The sequence below is a fragment of the Podospora anserina genome, chromosome 4, assembly GCF_000226545.1.
Source record: "Podospora anserina S mat+ genomic DNA chromosome 4, supercontig 4".
NCBI classification, from domain to species: domain Eukaryota; kingdom Fungi; phylum Ascomycota; class Sordariomycetes; order Sordariales; family Podosporaceae; genus Podospora; species Podospora anserina.
This window is the reverse complement of record NW_001914850.1, coordinates 547,720-570,297: the sequence shown is the minus strand read 5'-3', so window position 1 is coordinate 570,297 and position 22,578 is coordinate 547,720. Positions and strand designations below refer to the sequence as shown.

Genomic DNA, 22,578 nt, shown 5'->3' with positions numbered 1-22,578 from the left:
GTGGGGGGGGGGGTTTGTTGGGGGGGGTTTGGTTTTTGTGGTTTTTTGTTTTTTTGTGTTTTTTTGTGGGGGGGTTGTGTTGGGGGATTTGTTTTTTCCTCTTTGTTTTTGTTTTTGTTTGTGGTTTTTTTTGTCTCTTCCCGTTGCTTTTGGGTTTTTTGGGTCCCTCCCTCCCTTCCGCCTCGGGCTGGCTGCGGCGGCGCGTGTGGGGGTGGCTGGGCTTTTTCTTTTTTTTTTCCTTTCTCATCTGCCCTCTCAGGGCCGGATAGCCGAAAATCAGAAATGATAGCAAGGAAGATGTCTCCCAGATCCAAACCAAAAAAAACCCAAAAAAAAACCATGTTAGTTACCCTGACCAAGGAAGTCCCATTGCCAAATATCACCGCTGGTATCAAGCATGCCCGAATTTCCCAAACAAAAAGAAAGAAAGAATAGAAAGCCCCACCCCCCCCCAACCCCTTTACACATCCCCAATCTCAACAATCGTCTTATGGCCCCAAGCCCCTGACCCACCCCCATAAAGCATCTCCATCACCCTCCCCTTCTGCCGGCTCCTCACCCCCTCAAGATACCCCCCCGCCTCCTCCAACCCCCTCACTTGCTCCTCCAGCGTCAGGGTGCTAGAGTTGATACTCCTCACCAGCGGACTGACAAGCTTCCTCCTCAGCGCCTCCAGACTAGCCTTGAGAGCCAACAACTTCTGGTTATGCTCCACCAGCACACCCTTATTCCTCACCGTCTTCTCCCTCACATCCTTCAGCAGTTCTCGATTCTTCTCAAACTTTGCTAGTTCCCCCTTTTTAGCGCCTAGGAGACGGACCCAGAGGGAAGAGAGGAGGTCGTTGTGGAGGGACTCCTGATTTGATGACTCGCGCGTTACGGTTCGGGTCAGGGTTAGGAACTGGGAGTCTATTGAAGAGAAGAGTCGAAACAGGGATAAGGAGTGGGAGAGTTCGGATTCTACCGCCTCTTCGAGCACGTTGAGCAGTTCGTTGAATGTGCGTTGGAGGGTTCGCTGTGTCCGCTGGGGGTGGGTCGGGCCGAAGATGGAGGGGATGAAAGGGAGGGATAAGATGTTGTTGATGAGGGGAGACGGGGGAGGGGAGGAGGAGAGGGTGGAGAGTTCGCGACGGGCCCAGGACATGGTGATCAGAATCCCGTCAATGTCTCCGTCGACGTTGGCGAAGAATTTGGTCAGCTCCAACGACAAAATCTGGAGGGAGTCGGCCAGGTCGTCGAGGGTGGAGACGATTAGGGGGGCCGAGGTGAGGTTGCTTGTTCTGATGGATTCGGACAGGTCCCAGACTGCGACCGAGGTGGCTTGGAGGGATGTCACTTGGGCTGCGCCGTTTTCGGAGTAGTAAATCAATGGCTCGAGGGAGCGGGCGACGGAGGCGACTTTGACGAGGTCGGGGACTGGAGGAGGGGTGAGGGGGTGGGTGAGGTGACGCGTCACGATGAAAGAGAGGAGGGCAATGAGGAGGGAGGCGAAGAGGGAGGTTTTGGACCGTGTGACGGATTGGGAGACACGCCGGAAAAAGTTGATGGTGGCATCGATGGGTTCGGTGCGGTGTTGGACTTCGGCGCGGACGGCGAAGCGAATGTCTGAAGACACGGCATGAGATTTGCGTTGTGCGGTGATGGGAGAGAGGAAACAAGAGCCAAACTCACAGTTATCAGCAATTTCTTCTTCTGGTTTTGGCGTCGTCACGGGTCCATCCCGAACTGGCGAAAATTCTGGAATCGCACTCAAAGCCACCCCTCTTCCTTGCCGCTGCTCCTCCTCCTCCCAGTCCTCCTGTTTAATCTTGATGGTCTCGTCGATGCTCCCCAGCTTCTTTTGCTCCTGCTGCTGGTTGTTTCCGTATATTTGGTGATTCTTCCAGTAGTTGTCCTCCAACTCTGGACTCCTCTCCTTTTCCGGGGACACACTCTCCGGCAACCTCGTCCTGATCGCCTCCTGCAAGATCTCATCATTCAACCAGTGTGCATCCTCCCCCCTTTGCCCATAACCCCCTCCATACCCCGCCAGCCCATCCATCACACTATCGGGACTATCCTCCCTCATCGACCTCCCCAGCAAATCATACTGCCTGTTAAACCCATCCCGCTGGCCGTCACTCCTGATCACCGTCTGGGGCTGCCAGAAACCGCTGCTGCGACCTCCGTCTCCCAGCCGTCTCCACGCCGGAGGAGAATATCCGCCCCCAGAAACCTCCAGATCCTCTAGATCGCTGTCCCCCTCCCCCATCTCTGTCTCGCTCAGCGGATCGGTTGCGGCCGAGTGGTACCCGTACGACGGTTGCAACGACTTGGGTTGTTTGTTGCTGCCGTAGTAATCTGCCATCTTTGCCGTGTCCACCATCACCGTCGCTGCCGTCTCTTTCCGTACTATCCCGTTCCTTATCCCTCGACGACCGCTTCTCACTCTTACTCCCGCTCCTGATCTTCAACAGCGACGACGACGTCCTCTTCTCCTTTTCCCTCCTCCGCTCGCTCCCCCAGCCAAGTTCCCCGATAAGCTCCCTCCCGGGTAACAACCCCGGCCTCAGATCCTCAATCTCCTGCTTCCTCTTCTTGATCCTCCGCCTCCGTTCGTACTCCCTCTGCTCCTCCCTCTCCTCCGCGTCGGGCTCCTCGATGATGGGCTGGAGCACCGTCTTTTGAAACTCGCCGTCTTCCTCCTCGGAGTAGAACGGGCCCTGCAGAGAAAAAAACTGCTTGATCCGGTAGAAGAAATTGGCCCTTGACGCGGGCGTGGATGATTTGATTAGAGGCGGGAGGTAGAGGAAGGCGAAGAAGAGTGAGACGACTAGGGACGCGATCCAGGCTGAGGGCGCGATGGTGATGCTGATTAGGGAGACGTTGTTGTTGATTGTGAAGAGTGAGGGCATTAGAGATGAATGAAGTGAATGAAATGGTTCGGTCAGGAAAAAAAAAAGGGGGAGGATATGGATGACCGAAGCGGAGCTAGGGAGATAAGTAGGTAGACTGGTGGTGTGGTAGGGATGAGAGGAGGAGGGGTGAGGAGGGGTGTGCGGGCGTTTGGTTTGGCTATCAGTTCCAGGCAGCGGTGTGGTAGTGTTCTTGGTAGTGTGTTCGTTTGGGCTATCAGACAAGCTGAAATAAAACGAGCGATGCGAAAAGGCCTGCTTTACTTTTGCGTTCTGTAAATGTTCTGTGTTGTTGTTTGTATTTCCCAATGAAAATGAAAATGAAAATGAAAATAATAATGAACATAGAAATAAAAATAAAAATAAAAATAAAAAATCTAGAAAACCCAAATCTGGAATGAGAGACCCCATTCAATAATTCCCTTTCGGTCTCCCCTCTCAGCTGTGACTCTCACCCACCCCTCAGTCCACACAACGCACACTGCGGAACGTGCCTCATCCCTCAGGCCGCGCGCGCACGGCCAGCTCATAAAACCCCACCAATATCATCGCGTGGTAATAAACCTATCCCCCCAGCACCCCACTCTGCCCTAAAAAAATAAGAGGCTGGGATCCATCGATTGCCTCCTTCTTCGGCACTCAAACCAACGCCCTGTACACGTGTTGTCAGACACCTCTCACAGACCAATCATCTTCCTCGCGCAACGCGCGTTGAACAAAGTCGGTGCCGTTTCAGGTTGTGTAACCGTCGGTCCAAACAAAGTTTTATGGGCGTACCTTCTCTGGTTGGTTAAACGTCTTGACTTGTTGTTTGAAGAGCACGCGCGCTGCTGTACAAAAAAAGCCGGTGAAGGTAAAGAGGGCGGGGGGGGGAACCGTGTGCCTAAAGGGATGGTGGAACTATAGTGGGGCAAATGGTCCTTATCACCCCGCGTTTGGTCGTTATCAGTTTACTTGATTTTGGCTCCACACCGTTCGATCACCTGGTCAGCATCATGGGTTCAGGAAAACAAAAAGGCCAGGGTTTGGAAATGAGGGTGAGGTGAGTGAGTGAGAGCGGTTAGTTAGAAGAGAGAAGCTCCATTTCAATGTGCCTGTGCCATATATCACCGGGAATCAGGAGAAGAAAGATTGATATATGGTATCTGTTGGGAAAATATACACGTCTAGCCCAAGGCCCGTAGGTACTCCCCCCCCCCATAGTCGGCCGCTTGCCTCCCAAGTGAGGTCGCCATACGACTCGTTTCATACCGCCCGCGGTTCAACACACCACATATATACACCCCCTTTTCTCACCACCCTCCTCAGTCCAGCTCTACACTCTCCAACGCCTTAGCTATAAACGCCTCCTCCTCGCTCCCCTTCTTCTCCTCCTCACTCACCTCACTCCCCTTCTTCTCCTCCTCGCTCACCTCACTCCCCTTCTTCTCCTCCTCGCTCACCTCACGCCCCCCCTCCCCATCCTCACTACTCTCCTCCGTCTCCGGCGGCGTCTCCATCCCCTTCCTCCCCCCTTCCGTCCTGCTCAGATTCCTCCTCAACAGACACATCTCCACCGTGATCCCCGGCCCAAAAGCACAACCCACAACCAACTCCCTCGCCCCCCTCCCCCCCGGAGCCACCCCATCCATCTCCTTCCCCCTCAACCGATTCAGCACGCTAAAAATCGTCGCCGAGCTCGAGTTTCCATGATTGACATACGTATCATAGCTCGCCCTCATATGCTCCGGCTGTATCCCCAGCACCTTCTCGGCCCCCGTCAGAATCGTCGCTCCCCCTGGGTGCATCGCCCAGTCAAAGTCCTTTGGCGAGCCATACCCCTCCGGGAGCTTCTTTCCCGACATTAACGAGTTATACGTCGGTTCCAAGACCGACGCTGTGAGGTTCGGGACGCGAGGGGAAAGAACTACTTTCCAGCCTTGGGGGTGCGTGTCAAAGCCGAGGTCTTGTTCCGTGTCGGGGACGGTTTGGTGCCTCCAGTCGAGAAGGCTATAGACTGGTGGCGGTAGCGGTTCGGTTGGTGAAAAGGGGATGTCGTTTGAGACGACTACCGCCGAGGCGCAGTCGCTGAACAAACAAACCCCAATTCTCGTCTCCTGATTACTATGTATAGATTCCAGCTCCGAGCGGACTAACGTCGTGGAGATCTCCAACGTAACAACCAATATCCTCGCGGGCAATCCCCTCGTGCTATGGCCTAGGCAGAGATTGGCTGCTGTTCTCAGCGCTGCCAAGCCACCTGAGCAACCAACGCCATGAAGCAGAGTTTTCTCAACGAATGGAGAGAGACCGAGGGCTTTGGCGACGTAGTGGTCGTATCCTGGGTTGGCAGAATCAGTGCAGGTTGCTGAGACCATGTGGGTGATTTGTGATACGTCGTTGATGTGCGCTTCGGCAAGTGCTTCTTTCGAGGCCGAGATGGCGAGGGGGACACCGTCGGACATGAAGACATCGTGGAGTTGGGCGATCGTTGGTGGTTCGGGTTGGTTTACGAGCCAGTGGTCCGGTCGGCCTATGGAGGAGCGCTTGTCGATGCCGGTGAAGCGGTTGATGGCGAGGACTTTTTGCATGCTGTGAGGGAGCAGTCAGCCAATGGTCTCGAGAGTAGGAAAGTATGAGGGGCGACACATACGCTGGTGTTTCCGGATGGTAGCGCTTGCTCAGTTCCTCGACCGCGCGGGAGTCAAGAGTGTAAGGAGGGTATCGGGTTCCCAGGCCCAGGATGGAGAGACCCAGCTCTCTGGCTTCCGTCGAGACAGACATTTTTGAGGTTGGAGGTAAAAGCAGGAGGGTTGACGGATTGTCGGGGCGTCAGTTGGTGGTGAGTGAGGCCGAATGGGGTATTAAATGATGCTGTTCGCGCTCCGGGTCAAATATGTGCCGCGGGGAGGCCTGGAGGGGCAAACACGGTATTGTTGGGAGGCAGATATGCAGGTTCCCAACCTCGGTTCTGTTATTGCCCGTAGGTACTCGTCCAGAGGGCAAGCGAATGATTACTGAGCACGTGCCAAGTCACAAGTGAAGCTATCACGATGCTCAGATCCTCAACAGTGCCAATCCTCAGCAAAGGTTTTTGTTGAAGGGCCCAAGCTCAGTGGCAGCAGTTCCGGTTGCGGTTGGGGAGGGTCGTCAATATGAGAGGGTCGTCAATATGAGAGGGGCTGGGTGGCGGCGGGACGAAAACTGGACGAATGCGGGACGGGACACAAGAGAAGGAGGGAGGAACTCTTTCGAAAGACCAAAGTTTCCCAAGATATGGATCAGGAAGCATTCAGCGCCAGGCACACCAACCAGCAACCTGGGAACTGTAAGCGGGGTGCTAGCCAACTTGAAATACGGATACAAAAACGTCACGACTGGATCTAGCCGCCGCCAGAATGGAACCTCAGCCCGGCCGCCGTTGAAACCGAGAGGATCTGAAGAAGGTGCCGAGGGGTTAGCTCCCCTGATGAAACAGGCATTTTGAATACCCCCCGTCATCCCGCTGCTGCTGGGAATCTGTCTGGAAGCGTCTTGGCTCGATCACTGACCGATTGCTTGGGCCTGTCGCATCGCAGATGTGAGTTGTAGGATCCCAGCATCGTCATCCAACTTTGGCGGGGTTGAAGTCACCGACATGGCTGGAGATGTGGCACGTGGTGACACCTATGCAAAGCTGTCTACGCTCTTCATGATATCTCAGGCTCTCGACGATGTGTGCGACATCAGCATCATGCCATCTCATTTGTTGAGGGCATGAAGAGTGACACTGGACGTTGCTGTCGCATTTGATAAGAGGTTTAGCAGGGGGGTGGGGGGCCTTCACTGTCTCGTCCAAGCTTCCGCAACGAACCCCACCAAACTCTGGCAGCTTGGGGTTCGGTGTCCACACGCCCGGGACCGAAATGGAGTCATCGGCTTTCGGACAAGGATCAACACTTCCAGCCAAGGATTCTCACGAGGGGTTCAATTCTCTCAAATCATGGAGGGGTTCAATAAGTGCTACCGTGAATGGAAATTGCATTGCAAGAAAGCTACCTGCGTAAAATAAATCAAGCCTGAAACAGCTTCACCAAAGCATTCTAAACATTACCCATCGACCTCGTCCAAAACCATGCAAACACAAGCTGAACTTCCAAAGCTGACATGTGAAAGAGCTACCACGAGTTACACGTACAACTACAGCAACGAAAAACCACCAAACACAACTCTGAATCTCAAAAAAGAGAAAAGGTATCAAAACACCGCTCGTCATACCAACTCATCCACCTCCTGCCAAAACACATCTGCAATCATCGTCTGTCCGTTGCTGTTCCGCCAGCCAGCAACCCCCGTTCTGTAAATTTTGTCGGTTTCCCCGTCCCCTCTCCCAATCGCCCTCAATCATCCCGAAACCTGACTTCCTAGGCAGTCTTGTTCCACTGCGAGTACACACCCAGCAAGCTGCTGACGGTACCAGCCAAACCAACAATGCCATCATCAAAGTTGACCCAGGCCAGAGCAGAAAGAGGAACAGTAATGTCGCAGAGATCCGAAGTAAGCTGCAACCTGCTAGCCGCACGTTCCCTATTCCCAACGTTAGCATCATCATCATCATCATCATCCTCGTCGTCCATCCACCCCTTTTCGAAAACATACTTGGCAATCCTCTTCCCCTCCACCACCCCCTCCCCCTCCTTCCGATCAACCTTCTCCTCCCTCTTCTTCAACTGCCAAAGCGTATACAGCTGCCCAACAATACTAAACGTAATCCCCGCCGCCCAAAACCTATACGCCTCCTGCTGCAGCCTTTTCGCGTTAGGGCTCTTCTTGATCCCCGTCGCATCCAGCAACGTCAGCAGATCCATCGAGAGATACCCCGCGTAACCGAGCTGTCTCCCCACGGCAGTGTATCTCAGCACGGGGTCCATCGTCTTGTTGTCCGCCGCCAGCGCGGCAGCCTTAAAGTGCTCGACGTTTTTGCCCGCGCGGAGGACCTTGCGGACGAGGCCGAACTGCTTCTTCATGGTCTCCCATGGTTGGATGGCCGTCTTGGTCGCGTTGGTGCGGAGGAGGTACCAGGCGTAGAAGCGGGCAAAGTACTGGAGCGTGCGGAGGAGCTTGTCGCGGCCGACGGTGGTGCCGACGAACTTGAGGTAGTGGGTGATGGTGGGGTGGTAGATTACTGCGTCGGCGACCATTTTGTCTGATTGTCTTCTGGAGCTTGTCGCGGCTTGCGATTTCTGGATGGTTCGGTTGTTATTGCTGCGAGTGCGGTTGTGAGCGAGCGCAATTTACGTCGGTAGGTACCTAGCTGGCTTGCAGTCGCAATGACAGAGAAACAGCAAAAAGAAGAGAGAAAAGAGAAGAAAGATTTTGGTCACGAGAGCTCGGAAAAGGAAAGGAGAGATAGAGAAGAAGATTAATGTCGCCTCTTGATGAAAGAAAGACACAGGTGAGAGGGATGACCCCTGGCCTTGGAATCCCACGGGCTTGCGGGATGGGTTCCAAGTTGCGCTGCGCGCCGAATGGCGTTTGCCGGGGGAAGAAAGCACAGCCGAGGTCGGGTTCGGGGGGGCACATGAAGAGGTGGGGTTGGGTCGGTAGTTGGAGCTAACGACTCGCTAAGACGACGCTTCCAACGGTCGGGGGTTAGGGTATTCTAGGAACCTTCTTCTCGCAACCCCCTCTATGACCATCGAGATAACTATGAATGAACATGGCATATTGAACATGATGTGTCGTGATCTTCATGCTGACCATGAAGATCATTCTCGTCCTATTATCCAGAAGTCATAGTTCTGTCATACAAGATGCCATCAAGACAAGACAAACAAGTAACCTGCTAACGATTCATGACAACCTCCCAGAAAATGCCCCGCCTTCTACTCTAAAAGTACAGTCGCAAAACATGCTCTATAGCTTAGGCGCCGGCTTAACCAACGCAAGTCGCTCCTTGAGAGTATCCTCGGCCTCCTTCTCGATTCTCGCAACCAGGTCCTTGCAGGTCGGGATGTCGTTGATGAGACCGATAACCTGACCAGCAGTCCAGACACCGTACTCTGGGTCTCCGTTGATGAACACCTCTCTGCCGCGCTTTCCGCTGACATAGGGAGCAATCTCGGAGAACTCGCCCGTCTTGCTCTCCTGCTCAACCTTGAGCGCCTGTTCCGTCACCTTGTTCTTGTACAGACGGGTAGTGTTGCGCCACCGGCGGAGGACGAGCGTGGTGTCGGTCTCCTGCGCCTTGACAATCTGCTCCTTGATGTTGTGGTGGATAGGGGACTCGACCGTGCACAGGAACCGGGTGCCCATGTTGACGCCGCAGGCACCGAGGCACAGGGCGGCGGCCAGACCTTGGCCATCAGCAAAGCCACCAGAGGCGATGAAGGGCACCTTGAGGGTCTGGCGCGCCTTGCTGAGGAGGATAAAGTTGGTAATGTCTGATTCACCAACGTGGCTGTGACGTCTGTTAGCGCCTGCTCGGCAGGGGAAGGATAGACCATGGTGGGAAAATCCGGGGAAGTGGAGTTTGTCTGAACACATACCCAGCGCACTCGAAACCATCAATGCTCAAAAAGTCGACGCCGAGCTTAACGGCGGACTGGGCATGCCTGATCGTTGTGCACTTGTGGAGGACAATGCAGCCGGCCTTCTTGAGCTTGGAAATCACAGGCCCGGGAGAGTTGCCGGCAGTCTCGACGATCTTGACGCCCTCGTCAATGATGACCTGGGCGTAGGCCTCGTAATTTGGGGGGACGAGAGCAGGCAGGAGAGTGATGTTGACACCGAATGGCTTGCTGGTCAGCTTCCGGCACTTCCGGATCTCCTGGCGGAGGCCCTCGGGCTCTGGGAAGATGAGGGCAGTAATAATGCCCAAGCCGCCGGCGTTGGACACAGCGCTCGCCATCTCAGCGTATCCAACATGCTGGCCACTGTGTTAGCAACCATATTTACATGGCAAACTGGAGGTGTGATTTACCTGCATGCCACCCTGAACAACAGGGACTGTAGAAGGTGAAATGTCAGTTTGACTTTGTCCATCACCATGTCGAGTGAAGGATACGTACCAGCGATGCCGAGCCGGCGGGTCAGCTCCGTGTCGAAAGGCATCTTCAAATACGACGTGACAAAAGTTTCAGAGTAAATTACGGGAGCGGATCCGGGCTGCGATGGTACAAGAGAGAAGGTCAGGTCGGACAGGAGGTCGGGGAGATGCTGAGGGACGGGTGATGATATTCATATCACCGGCAGTGGCCAGTCAGATGAGACACAGCCATGTCCTGGCGACGTCGTGCTAGGCCGTTGCTGGGCAGGGTCCAGCCGAGGCACAAAGTCAGGAGGGTGGACAAAGCCGAGCGGTTTTGGGAGTTGGAGAAGCATGTGTAATAATTACGCGCTAAACAGAGGGATTACGGGTTGGGGTAGGCGTTTTCGGCGAGAAAAGGCAGGATTGGTGCTGGTAATTACAGCCCCAGAATTTCAGCTGCGCGTGGGGTGGGACGGCTGTGGATCAGATGACGACAGCTGACATGCCTCGCAATTTTGGGGATTCTGGGACCAGGAATCAACTCCAACTTCAGCTCCATCCAACGGCACCGTTCGATTTCGCAACGGTCGAGCTTCTTCTTACTTGGATGTACCTTGTTCAATCCCTAAGTTTTCAATGATTCTCGCTTGATATTTGATAAAATCAATTCCTGGGCCTCTCTGCCTTCCACCTCATCGCTTTCCTTGCTTTCTATACCGATCCATCGCGCCCATGGGATTTTTCGTACATCTGTTGGTGAGAAACAGCCCCCACCAACGATGATCCCTAACTTTTAGTAACAGCCAATAGCATAACACCAAACTTCAAGGCTCCTTAGGGCGGCTCTCTGCGATGACACTGACACGGCGCTGCAGTAACACGCTCTGCTGTGTCACGAACTCTGGATGTTTGAATGCTCGTCCTCACTCACCAGCCCGACATGACGGCTACCGCGATATGGGTGTAGGCCTGGAGAAACATCGCACAAGCAATGAGCCACAGGGCCGGCCAATCACTTGTTCTCTTATTCATATTGGTGTGACTCAGTCAAGGCTTCAGATGTCGATTCGCTCGCCTGCCATTTCACGGCAGCGGCCCGTGGTGGCTGCAACGAAATGACTTCATCTCGTCAACATCTATCGATTCCTAATGGCAAAAGAGGACAGTATGCCGTCAATGCATAGACACCCAACCACGGCAGTTGCAGGCCCGCCTCTCCAGTTCCTGGTGCCAACAGTCGAGAATGCGATGCCCAAGCGGCGATGTTTGCAGCCGCAACGCATGGTAGTGTGCCACATCTCTGTCTTGAGTCGCCGCCATTTTCCCAAAGAGCCTCATGGCGATATATGGCAGCTGCTCCTCGACTGGCTGCCTCTGTCCACATTTAAACCCTCGTCATCCTTTGAAGTTCAAGACTCGTTCTTCAACCATACTGTGTTGCTTGTCACATCTCCGGGGCTCTTTGCAGGCTCTGTCGGTCCCCCGGGTGACAGAGCACTCTCAGGGATGCCAATTCTTTTCCCGACCAATCCAGGGCTGTACAGGAACGGGTCACAACAGGTGTCGCCCTCCTTTTGAAACATCTTTGACCTTACCGCATATATGTGGCACTATGCTTCTCCGGCCTTCTCTCTCGCCGGTCTTCAATTATTCATCATTTGTACCCTGCAGTGCCTCCACGCCGTTTATACCCAAACGAGGAGCTGTTTGTACACCGCATCTACTGCCGTGGCACAAATACGGTCCACTCAGCGCTTCTCATTGGTCGATATCGACTCACTGGCCAAGCGCCGGCCGCATATGGTTCGCTGTTCCACTCCCCTATTTGGCCTGACAAGTCTGGCTGACTTCGTAGCATCTCTCGATCTGATCTGGACGCTTCACCTTTACTTTGCACATCTGAGCACATCTCGCCCTTTTGCCCAGCTTGCAACCGATGCGGGAGTAAACCGATGCCACACGAACCCAACGCTGCGGGCTGGCCAGACACTCTGTCTTCACTAGACTGTAAGGCTTGACCGAGACACTCGACGGGGGACAAGGCGTACGCGGGACGACGCCACGATTCCCGGTTTAGGCTTCGGCACATTTGATGGACATCCCGAATGGTGCCATGTACCCGTCGTCCTGGTTCGCTTCTGTGTAACAATGGTTCGTGAGCCAGGGGGGCCGCTGTCACCATCTGCCGCGCCCATCTCGACCGTCTGAGATCTGATCAAGAGCCATGGCTCTTGTCTCTTTTTCGGAACCACCGATGATATACCAAAAGCCTGAAGCACGATGAGTCTCCAGCAGCAGTATGCCATCTGGCGAGCAAAGAGCGAGATCTCTGCCCGAACGGCTCGTGGAATTTACACACCAACGGCCTTGTTCCACGATACCAGAAGATGCTGCAAGATGCCGTTCTATGACATCGGCGAGGAGGGCGAAAACGGGGACGTTTTGGTTGCCCAAAGCATGGACTTGGGCTTTCTCCATTTCCCCAAGTTCCCCAGTCTGCGAGAATGAGGCTCAACAAAGCGGGTAACATCCTTGGATTCAGAGTTCGAGGACATCAGGGGTTTCAGGGCAGCCGGCTTTCGTGATTCGGCGGTATTGGCTGTACCTCCACAGGTGCACTAGCCGTCGCAAGTTCATTCCTTCCAGAACCCGAAGGATACTCCGGCTGCGTAACATACCTAGTTTCCGACGGGCCGGTAGCGATGTCCCAAGTCCCTTGATGTACTTGCCGCTCGACAAGGCACCTGTTTGCAAAGTCAGGGCGTCTCGGAGTGTCCCGGCTGTTTGGTACCCGTCATTTATGAAGACCCCGGCTGCAGACCAGCATCAACAAATGTCTGTAGCCGGAAACAAACACACAGGTATCCGATCGTAGCGATTGATTGCTCAAGACGGGCGAGATTCAACGGCAACGTTCGGCGAACAGAGATCTGAAGTTCCTCTGGAGAGAGATTAGCACCACTCCGCCTGTCCAATCACAGACCGACAAGCCAGAGGGCAGCTAAAACCCGTTCCCGCAAAGCACCTGATGCTTTGGTACCTAGTGGTTCAAGGTGAAGCACAATTGCCCCCACTTACTGAGGGGCTCTACCAGCATCAACGATGCTCGGATGTGCTTGATTTAGATATGGGGATCCATTTCCACATTGACAACTCAGAAACCAAGCTCAAAAGCTCTACGCTTGGCACCCGAAGATGATGGTATTTCAGCCCAGCCCGAACTGCTGTTTCTGCACATTTTAATGCACCATCGTTTGGGTCTGGTGTTGATGAGGATGTTGCCATCGACCACCAGCTCACCTTTGGAATCCCCTGCCATTCCCCAGCGTTAGTACGTTTTGGGTAGCTTTTGGCAATCTTTGGCGTTTGTGTGGGCTTGACAACGCAGCAAGCAGCCACTTTTCGAGCCGTCTGGTTCCCCATGCTCCAGCCATGGAGCATGGAAACATTGCTTTCCCCCCTTGACCTGTTTCTCAGCATTCTCATCACGATCTGGAAAGGGAACGCCAGTGGTGACTGAGATTTTCGAACACTGCGCTCGACAACTTTGTCTCTACACCCAGTGTACAATGTGTAGCCCACTGGCGTTTGTGTTTTGTTATACTCGGCTGGGGTGCCCTCTAGCTTCTGCAGCCTGTGTTGCTTCCTTCACACCGCAGTCCCAACTTGGGGCCATGCTCTTTTCTACCTTGGTCTGCTGGATTGCCCACAGTCCCAAATTTTTTGTGGAAGTGTGGATTCGGTCCCGAGTGGCATCGGGTTCTGATCATCAAGGATTGATGACCTGGCAGCACAGAACCGCAGAGGCACGCAACACAAAAAGAAAAGACATACCGAGGAGAGAAAGTGAAGAAGGGTATACTTGCTATCCACCACCTTGAACAGGCCCAAAAAGGAACAGAAGGACTACGTAGTTCGTAAATCCGGCCAGTACTCAAGGTGGACATGTCAAATACCCTTCGGGTATTTTGGTGTCACTGTTCTTTTCTTTCTCATCTCCCGGCTTGACCACTTGTTTCTGCCAGCAAAGAAGCTTTGCAAAAGCATCCTTCCTCTGTTGATTCTGCCTATCTGGCTGTGTTATTCGGATGATGCAGCTGTCCGCTTCTTTCCTCTAACGTCACTCGCCGAGTTTCTCTCACAGTCAAACAGGCCCATATCCACGCCCCTTCAACCGGGGAAGACAGCACAGACCTGACGGGCCAGGGCAGCCTGCATTTTTTCTTTCTTAATTAAGCATCAAATCTTCTCGAATCTGGTTCGGACACGACATTCTTTTGCTTCTCGCCTCTGTCACAGTCTCTGGGAGCGTATCCAGCTTCTCCTCGCCGGACCGTTCCGGACTATAAAACCAGACCGCCTGAGCCTATTTCTTCCCCCACATTCATCTCAACACCTCACCCTTCACCGTTCGAAACAAAACAATTTTCATCCAAACAGCACATTTGACGACACGATACGAATACACATATACTCGATTCACACCTGATACAACACAGCCCATCCGAAAATCACCACTTCCTCCTCTTCGAAAACTATCACACTACCGACCGTTTCACTTCAAGTCCGGTCCTCCGAAAAATGGCGCCCAAGGCCAACACTAGCAAGACTCCCTGGCAGGATTCCCTGAAGAGTGAGTTCCCCCAAATACAGAATGTCTGCTTCATGTCGCTAATGACGCCGTCAGGTACTTGCCACGACCTTCAAATTGCCGCGCCGGTTTTCCAAATTGTGTCTGACCGACGAGGTATGTGAATTTCTCTTTTTTTTTGTTGTTTTTTTTTGGTCCGGGAGTAGGTCTTGCGAAATTTGAATGCTGACCGGAATACAGGTGGACGCACAGCATGGTCCAGCAGGGTTACCGTTTACGGAGTGACTCACGATGCCCGATTTTGGTACGATGGCAAGAACGTCAACAACGCCAAAGAAGATGCTGCTGAGGTTGCTTACAAATGGTTGAACGGCGCCTCTTCGAACCCCAGCTCACCCTCCACCACTCGAAGCGCATGGTAATGCGTTGGCTTGACAGCAAGAAGTTGATGACGGGACGAAGATTGATGGTTCGGCTGCGGAACAGTCAGACGGCCGTCCGGGACCACTTTCGGATCCCGTGATGAGTGCTGCTTGGAGATTCTGAGTCAAATTGTCTCGAAACCCCGTTTTGGTCTTGCGTTTCAACACACACCTACCATTCACCGCCACCGCTTACACGATCACGACTACTTTTCACGACACACGGATTCTCGGGCTACACTTTCGGATTACTTATATTTAACGACACAAACCATTCCTCTTCGTTGTACAATAACGACCCACACAACACACGCCGTGCTTAATACTTTCGACCGACGTACACAAGAGGAGTTTTTGGAGGGAAATCGACATTTGCCACACGGCACACAACGAAAACTCTTATCATGACCTGGCGCAGACTTGTTTTGTTTTGATGTTCTTTTTGGCTTATGAAACAGATTGACTTTGGTTTTGGCTTTTGTTTTTGTTTTTGTTTTCGGTTTCTTTATTTACTTGGGAGGAAACTTATCAAAGGCACATTTGACGATGATTTAGGTCTACTTGGGAGTTCGCTGATGGCCAGATACCCCTGTGAGGCATTGCTGAGTGGGTGGTTCTTTGGGCTGGAAGGCTTGTCTTTTTCAGCACATGAACGGACACATGGCTTTAACTCGAGAGGATCTGGAGTTTTGGTGGAACTCACTGGCGGCTCGAAATTGTTGGACTTTTATGGAAAATGGGAATTGCAAATATTGGGGTTTTTGGGAGGTTGTTCTGGCTGCTTGGTTTCTTTGTCTTTTCCTTGGCTGGCTTCGAGTTTCTCTCTTGTTTGGATTTGATGGTGGGGGGCGGAATGAGGACGCTTGGGAGGCGGTATGGAGGGCGGTTTGGTTGGTCTTTTACTGCGACGTCTACTTCTCTTGTGGTCTTGGTCGGTTACAACTCTGTGACCTTGAGCTTGGCCCGGGTGGGATGGATGTAGCGGTGTTGGATCGCACTACCGAAGCACCATACTGTTGAACAACGTATTCGACATGTCACCTATCTTCAAGTCGAAAAGCAAGGGAAAGATTACCGGGCCGATATCGACGACAACGGATCGAGCTTCAGCACACCGCTTCGGAACAACCCAACGGAGAACGGTTTTAAAAACATTTTAAAAAAAGGTGGAACTGGGCTGGGATATAATGCAAGGAGGCTGGGAACAAGATTGATCCTTTTTTTTATTGGTAAATGGTGGAGGATATGTTGGAATTTGCTTTCATCTATCTCTATTTTTTTCACGTTGATATCCGAGTTGTTTTCTGTTTTTTCTTTTGGTTTTCTTGATGACATGAGATTGGAAAAGAATTTTGTTGTTTTAGACTGTTAATATTTATTGGTTTTTTTTCTTTCTTTTCTGGTTTGTTTGAACTCTTGTCTGTATGTATGTATGTATGTATGTTTGTGTGCTTGTATGCTTGCTGGTATTTGTAGATATTGAAACTTACTAACATCTTCACAGGAAAGCAAAGAGTGGAGGAGGAGGTGAAGGGCGGTTTGTGGGAGGTCGTTCGTGGCCAGGATAGGAAATGCCAAGCTTCTGACTTACACCGCTTCAAATCAAGGCTTTTTTTCCCGTGTTGTCGGGTCTGGACTAGGGGACGTGAGGGATCTTCGGGCCAATCAAGGTTGTTGAGGTGGGGGGTGTGCTGGGCTGGAGAGGGTTGGATTTTGGGGAGATTTTCGGTGACGTGGTGGAGGAATGGGGGAGGTGGTCCCGTGATGGTGGTGAGGGTGGTGGGAGTGGGAGAGGAGGGGTTTTTTTTATGTTTCGGGCTAACTTGATGGGGGGAATGTGTACATGAATGCATGCAGACATATATAAACACCGATGTTGTGATTTGAGTGTCATTCTTGTGTGTCTGATAGAGAGGATTCGGCTTCCTGTGAGATGTATCTACCTACAATTAGGAAAGGTGTAGCTGAGGCAGCATCTCTGGAGGTTCAACAACTAGATGTCATGAGGAGAAGAGGTCAGCTAAGGAGGGTAGACCTGGGCTCACCAGTTCTTGGGAATGACGGTGATTGGTCTCTGCAACTCCCACTGCAATCACAACAACCACACAACATATGCGGTGTCACAAGACTCGAAGAGAAGAAAAAGAAAAAGCTCGGATGGGGGACAGTATGGGAAACTTGGAGGAACTGTTGCTCCCGTGACCCGATGCCCCTCCCGCTGTTGCACATCCAACCCACCTGTGAACCACTCATTTTCACCAGTGTCGTTGGCCGGTTCGTGGGGGTCACACACACACACACAACTTTGCTGTGTGGCTGGATGGCAAATAACGCTAGTCTTCGGAGGTTGTTGATGTTTGGTGGGGGGGATTGTGAAGTTGAAGGGTTGGGGTTGTTACAAAAGTCAAAAAGCACAGACCAGCTTTCGAGAAGCTGTAACTTGCCCCACTACTCCAAACCCAAGACCGGGAAAACACCGGGATAGTTTTCATTTTTTCGAGAACGGCACGAGAGGGACAAGGCGAATTGGGTGGGTGAAAGCTTCGGGGTTTGCGATTTGACGAGACGACGACGACAACAACCCTCCCGCTCCGTCGTCGACGACCATCCCACCCCACCACACACAAAACCGCGCATACAGCAACAATGCCCCCAAGGCTGAACCTCGCCTCGGCCTTCCGAGCCCTTTCTCTCCGGACCACCACCCCCGCCAGCCAGCAGCCGTTATTATCACAAAAGATTGCCGCCGCGGTACCAAAGCTTACCACGGTCCCAGTAGCGAGACGGTTTTATTCCGACAACCTCACCCCCGAGAACAACAACAATAACAACGATCAAGCACCCTCTTCCGAGCTAGCCCCCCCCAGATCAGAGGAGGAAGTGGTCAGTCTCAGCCAACAACAACATAAAGAAGACAACCTCTATGCTCTGAACAGGCTGGAGCTGGTGGCGTACGGACTCAAACCATTTGACGCCGAGGAGGAGGGGCACAAGTACGGGTTGCCCAGCCTGCCGCTGCCGAGCGAGCTGCACAAGGATCATCGGTATGATGATGTGATGGGGCAGATCACGAGGTTGTTGATGAAGGATGGGAAGTTGTCCAAGGCTCAAAGAGTTCGTTTCTCCATCCCACGTCGGTTTGATATATATATATATGCTGATATTTATGTTCTAGGACATGGCAATGATTCTCAACCACCTCCGCACCTCCCCCCCACCAAAACTGAACCCTGCCCGTCCGTTGATTCCTGGTGCCCCGGCCCCGAATTTTCTTCCCCTCGATCCGGTGACTTACCTTCGTGTTGCGATTGATTCTGTCGCGCCGCTGGTGAAGATTAGGGGGTTTAGGGGTCTGGCGGGTGGTGGTAGGAATCTGGAGGTTCCTGCACCGTTGGCGGCGAGGCAGAGGAGGAGGACGGCGTTTGTGTGGATCTTGGACGCGGTGCAGAAGAGGAAGAGTAAGGGGTCGGGGAGGAAGATGTTTCCGACGAGGGTGGCCGAGGAGATTATTGCGGTTGTGGAGGGGAGGAGCGGGGTTTGGGACAAGAGGGCGCAGGTGCACAAGCTGGGGACGGCGACGAGAGCTAATTTGATGAATAATCAGATTAAGAACTTTTTGTAGGTTCTTGGGTGAGGCAAAGGGAGGGAGGAGATGGGGGAGACTTCTGCATGCATAAAAGGGGTCACATATAGATGGGTTGGTAGGTTGGGTGGTGGAAGGAGAGTGTACATTATTTTGTATCATGCAAATTACAAGACCGGTCCCGAGCATATGGGATACGCATTTTGAAAGGATGGGTCAGGAACTGTTCCAGAAAGATCGATCGATTGGGCTAGACATTAAGGGTGGTAGATATGCAAGTGAAAGTCAAAGTCAAAGTCAGATGGGGATCGTATGTATAAGGCTGAGATGACAGGTTGAGTTTCGATAGACTTTGGCCAGTAGCCTTGCGCCGTTTTCTAAACGCTTGACGACTCGACTCAGATGCTCGGCGGTATGGCGCAGCAGCCGCGTAGTCTCTCGGCTCCTATTCGTGGGGTTGTTGCGGGGGGAGGGGAGGGAGGCAGTGCTATCATGCGGGTGGATTTGTCTATGGAAAATTGTAGTGTCTGACGTCTTTGTTACACTGGGATGGGAGGTCTTTACTACCGTGAACGATCAGACTGGGCATAGGATGTTAAGAAAGGCTGTGTCAACTCAACGCGGAGTCGTCCTCTCGTGCCAATACCAGCCGAAGAAGAAGAAAAACAAGATTCCAGTTACACAGCCCAGAGTCTTGGTTTTCATTGGCTTTGGGAAGCTCTCGTGAGGTGATCCAAGACGGCGCCTCCGGACCCTACGCTCGGCGAACAGCAAGTTTGGATTTTGGTCGGCGGCGGCAAAACCACAAGGTTCCGCTGCCACTTCGTCAGAGCTTCCCAGAGCTCTCTCCCTTCCCACCCCGCACATCGTCATTCAATCAGGCCACAGGGCACGAGATGCTATAGCCCGCTGACTCTGCGCTCTCACCGCCCAGACACGAGGGCATGTATTCACTTGATAGTAGATCTGGCAGTGGGGTGATAAGGAACAGCTGCAAAAGGGAGAAGAAAAAAAACGACGGTTATCACTTGAACAAGCAAGGATTTCATAAACTGCACCTCTTTGGGGCAATGGCCGCTAGCTATATCCGCAGACATTCTGCAGCTGGTGAGGTAGCTTGGGTCTTGGCGCTCTGGGCCGAGTCGTAACTCCTCTTCGGGGGCGTCTTGGCAGCGTCTTCAGCGGGACGACGCCCCGCCATCTGATCTTGGTTTTACCGTTTGACAAAGACCAAATATCGTGTCGGATTCTTGCCCTTCTCCCGTTGACACCGACCGACTCGACCAACTTTTTTTCTTTTTCACTATTTTGTTGCCTGCCTGTTTGACAACGCTACACACTACGAATACACACACAACTCTGCATTCTTTTCAATCTGATCTCGAAGAAAGCCGTGACCCCTTGATTTGAAACTGCTGCCACCCACTCGTTGTATACATACCTTACAGACCACACTTCGAACAAACAGTACACCAGAACAAAAAACCACCAGCAACTGTCACTCACTATGGCTAGGCACCAACCAATGTCGATGGAGGCGATGCTCGACGAAGAGCGGAGGGAAGTGCTTGCGCTGCTCGAGGGGCCCCAAGCATCACGACCAAGCAGAGCCCCAAGCAGCATAGGAGGCCGGTCGCCATCTCCCTTCACGCCGCGATCCCCAGTGCGGTCCATGTTAGACATTGGTGACGACCCTCCTTCTCCTGGCCTCCTCTATCCTCCTTCCCCTCCCTCTACCCGCTCCACGTCGAGTTATTATACTAAGACCTCCTCTCATATAGCGCCTGTTAGAAGCATGCTCGATGTCGACACCCCTCCTCCCGCGCCAGTACGAAGCATGTTGGATGTGGACTCCCCACCAAGCCAGAAGCATGTCCTTAGCACACCCTCTTCGCCAATCGAACACACCGGCTCTCGAAGCCTTCTTGCCCCAGCCCCGTCTGGGCACCCCCGGAGCATGTCCGATGCCGCCATGAGACCCGCCGACTTTGGCCCCCGGGCCAACCCTCGACACGACCCAACACTCGACTACCAGTTTGGAGGAATCATCACAAACCATGCAGGCGCCGCCATGCCGAAAAGAGTGACGATGGGCGGGAAGCGCTCCAGCGCCATGGCAGAAGTTATGAGAGGCAACGATGTGTCGGGGCTTGTTCTCCCTGGCGATCGTGGCCGTCACTCGATTGCTGGACCGGCGTACAGCAGCCGAAAAGCCGGGAACAAATCCAAGTCTCCCACCAACAGACTAGGGGTGCGCTCTCACTCGCCTGCCTTGCTCGGGCGAAATCTCAGCCCGGCCGGGCGCGCCATGCTTGGGGATAACCAGACTGTCGACTACAACAATGCGTACCGCCGCTTATCAGATGCCGCCTTGGCTAGGTCCGGGGGCTCGCTGGGTGAGCTCGGGAGAAGGAAGAAGTCGGATGATGGGTCTAGTAACGGCAGACTCGCCAAGGACTATCTGGGACCTGATGGGGAGTTTGTCGAGGAAAGCAGTGACGATAGCGGAGGAAACTCTTCGGAGGAAGACGAGCGGGGTAGGAAGGCCGCTCGAAGCTTTGATAAGAAGCCGCAGGGCAGCTCGGAATCACCGGAGGCTAAGAGGCAGGTGCGGAGCTTGCTTGCGGCTGCGGAGGAGGAACGTAGGTTGTTTGCTGATACCCACCTGTCAGTTTGACTGGATACTGGGATTCCGTTGACTAACTTGAATTCGGTATACCATAGGGATCCATGTTGCCTCTTCCCAGCCGGCTCACAAATACAGGTCTTTGCTGGACGAACCTTCAATTACTGTTACGAACCCATCCGGCGAGAAGGAACGGGTCAAACACAGCAGCAAGAACGTCATTCACCCAGCGACCAGCTTCGACACGCCGCCTAGCGGGACGCACACGCCAATGTATACCGACACGGAAGAGGACATCTCGGACATCAAGAGGGCGCAAAAGATGTCCTTTGCCATGACGCAGGTGATGGAAACGCCCGAGTCCCACAGGACGATCCAGATTATTACCAGAGGCGACTATGCTAAGCTTGTCAAGGACGCCGAGGAGGAACACCGACCTGCGAGGAAGTATTTGGTTGCTACGGATATGAGTGACGAGTCTACCCATGCGCTTGAGTGGGCTATTGGGACTGTGCTCCGGGATGGCGACACGCTGCTTGCCATTTACTGCGTGGACGAGGATGCTGGGATTGAGGCGAATCCGAACTCGGTGGTGCCGGATGAGTCCAAGGCGATGAAGGAGCAAGCGGCTGCCATCACGGCCGTGACGAACAATACCAGGCAGCCTGCTACACCGGGGGGGACTGCACTGCCTCTTAGGATCTCTTCGCTGGGTCACCAGGCGAGCGAGGCTAGTTTGAGCCCTGCGCCGTCGAGCATGGAGAGGAGCAAAGCGGAGGAGGAGAGGTATAGGGCGGTGAAGGATATCGGGGACAGAGCGATGAAGCTGCTGAGGAAGACGCGGTTGCAGGTCAGGGTGATTGTGGAGGTGCTGCACTGCAAGAACCCGAAGCATTTGATCACGGAGGTGATTGATTTGGTGAACCCGACGTTGGTGATTTTGGGGAGCAGGGGGAGGAGTGCTCTCAAGGGGCAAGTTTTTTCCCTTTTTTTTTTTTTTTGTTCTCGCCTGATGAAAAGAAGAATGTTGCTAATATGGGAAAAACAGAGTGATACTTGGCTCCTTTTCGAACTATTTGGTAACTAAGAGTTCGGTTCCGGTCATGGTGGCGAGGAAGAAGCTTAGGAAGCAGAGCAAGTACAAGAAGATTGCCGCCGGGGCGAGCCAGCACCAGGTGAACAATATCAACAACCCCACGGCGAGGAGTTTGGCGCAGGCCAAGATTGATTAGAAATCATGGCCTTGGAGGGATGATCAGTATTGAGAGAGGGGCTAGGAGTTGGGGTTCGGGGTATGGAGGGGGGAACGTATAGGAATTAGCGGACTTGCTGTTGTTTTGTTAACCTGTGACTGTTGTGGGCATTTTGGTAATGACGTTGATGATCAAAGCAAGCGGTTTTTTTTTCTTGTTACAAGGAAACAAAGTATATATTATCAGTCTTCTCTGTTCCAGACGAGCATGGGCTGACTGCT

General features: G+C 53.1%; 7 protein-coding genes across 7 annotated transcripts; 3 read left to right on the top strand and 4 right to left on the bottom strand.

The window, feature by feature from the left end:
• Positions 1 to 460: 460 nt before the first annotated feature.
• Positions 461 to 2,365, bottom strand: PODANS_4_9280 (uncharacterized protein; the record flags this gene model as incomplete). Its single annotated transcript, XM_001905862.1, has 2 exons — positions 461 to 1,605; positions 1,672 to 2,365. 2 exons carry the CDS (start codon positions 2,363 to 2,365, stop codon positions 461 to 463), a joined length of 1,839 nt encoding a protein of 612 aa, XP_001905897.1.
• A 1,833-nt stretch (positions 2,366 to 4,198) lies between these two features.
• Positions 4,199 to 5,657, bottom strand: PODANS_4_9290 (uncharacterized protein; the record flags this gene model as incomplete). Its single annotated transcript, XM_001905861.1, has 2 exons — positions 4,199 to 5,465; positions 5,527 to 5,657. The coding sequence occupies 2 exons, from the start codon at positions 5,655 to 5,657 to the stop codon at positions 4,199 to 4,201; spliced, it is 1,398 nt and encodes a 465-aa protein (XP_001905896.1).
• A 1,619-nt stretch (positions 5,658 to 7,276) lies between these two features.
• Positions 7,277 to 8,053, bottom strand: PODANS_4_9300 (uncharacterized protein; the record flags this gene model as incomplete). Its single annotated transcript, XM_001905860.1, has 2 exons — positions 7,277 to 7,439; positions 7,512 to 8,053. The coding sequence occupies 2 exons, from the start codon at positions 8,051 to 8,053 to the stop codon at positions 7,277 to 7,279; spliced, it is 705 nt and encodes a 234-aa protein (XP_001905895.1).
• Positions 8,054 to 8,768: 715 nt separating this feature from the next.
• On the bottom strand, positions 8,769 to 9,965 carry PODANS_4_9310 (uncharacterized protein; the record flags this gene model as incomplete). Its single annotated transcript, XM_001905859.1, has 4 exons — positions 8,769 to 9,312; positions 9,401 to 9,780; positions 9,835 to 9,860; positions 9,923 to 9,965. The coding sequence occupies 4 exons, from the start codon at positions 9,963 to 9,965 to the stop codon at positions 8,769 to 8,771; spliced, it is 993 nt and encodes a 330-aa protein (XP_001905894.1).
• Positions 9,966 to 14,463: 4,498 nt separating this feature from the next.
• Positions 14,464 to 14,895, top strand: PODANS_4_9325 (uncharacterized protein; the record flags this gene model as incomplete). Its single annotated transcript, XM_001905858.1, has 3 exons — positions 14,464 to 14,515; positions 14,570 to 14,629; positions 14,714 to 14,895. The coding sequence occupies 3 exons, from the start codon at positions 14,464 to 14,466 to the stop codon at positions 14,893 to 14,895; spliced, it is 294 nt and encodes a 97-aa protein (XP_001905893.1).
• A 2,646-nt stretch (positions 14,896 to 17,541) lies between these two features.
• On the top strand, positions 17,542 to 18,517 carry PODANS_4_9320 (uncharacterized protein; the record flags this gene model as incomplete). Its single annotated transcript, XM_001905857.1, has 2 exons — positions 17,542 to 18,131; positions 18,235 to 18,517. The coding sequence occupies 2 exons, from the start codon at positions 17,542 to 17,544 to the stop codon at positions 18,515 to 18,517; spliced, it is 873 nt and encodes a 290-aa protein (XP_001905892.1).
• A 1,468-nt stretch (positions 18,518 to 19,985) lies between these two features.
• Positions 19,986 to 22,191, top strand: PODANS_4_9330 (uncharacterized protein; the record flags this gene model as incomplete). Its single annotated transcript, XM_001905856.1, has 2 exons — positions 19,986 to 21,120; positions 21,203 to 22,191. 2 exons carry the CDS (start codon positions 19,986 to 19,988, stop codon positions 22,189 to 22,191), a joined length of 2,124 nt encoding a protein of 707 aa, XP_001905891.1.
• Between the last annotated feature and the right edge of the window lie 387 nt (positions 22,192 to 22,578).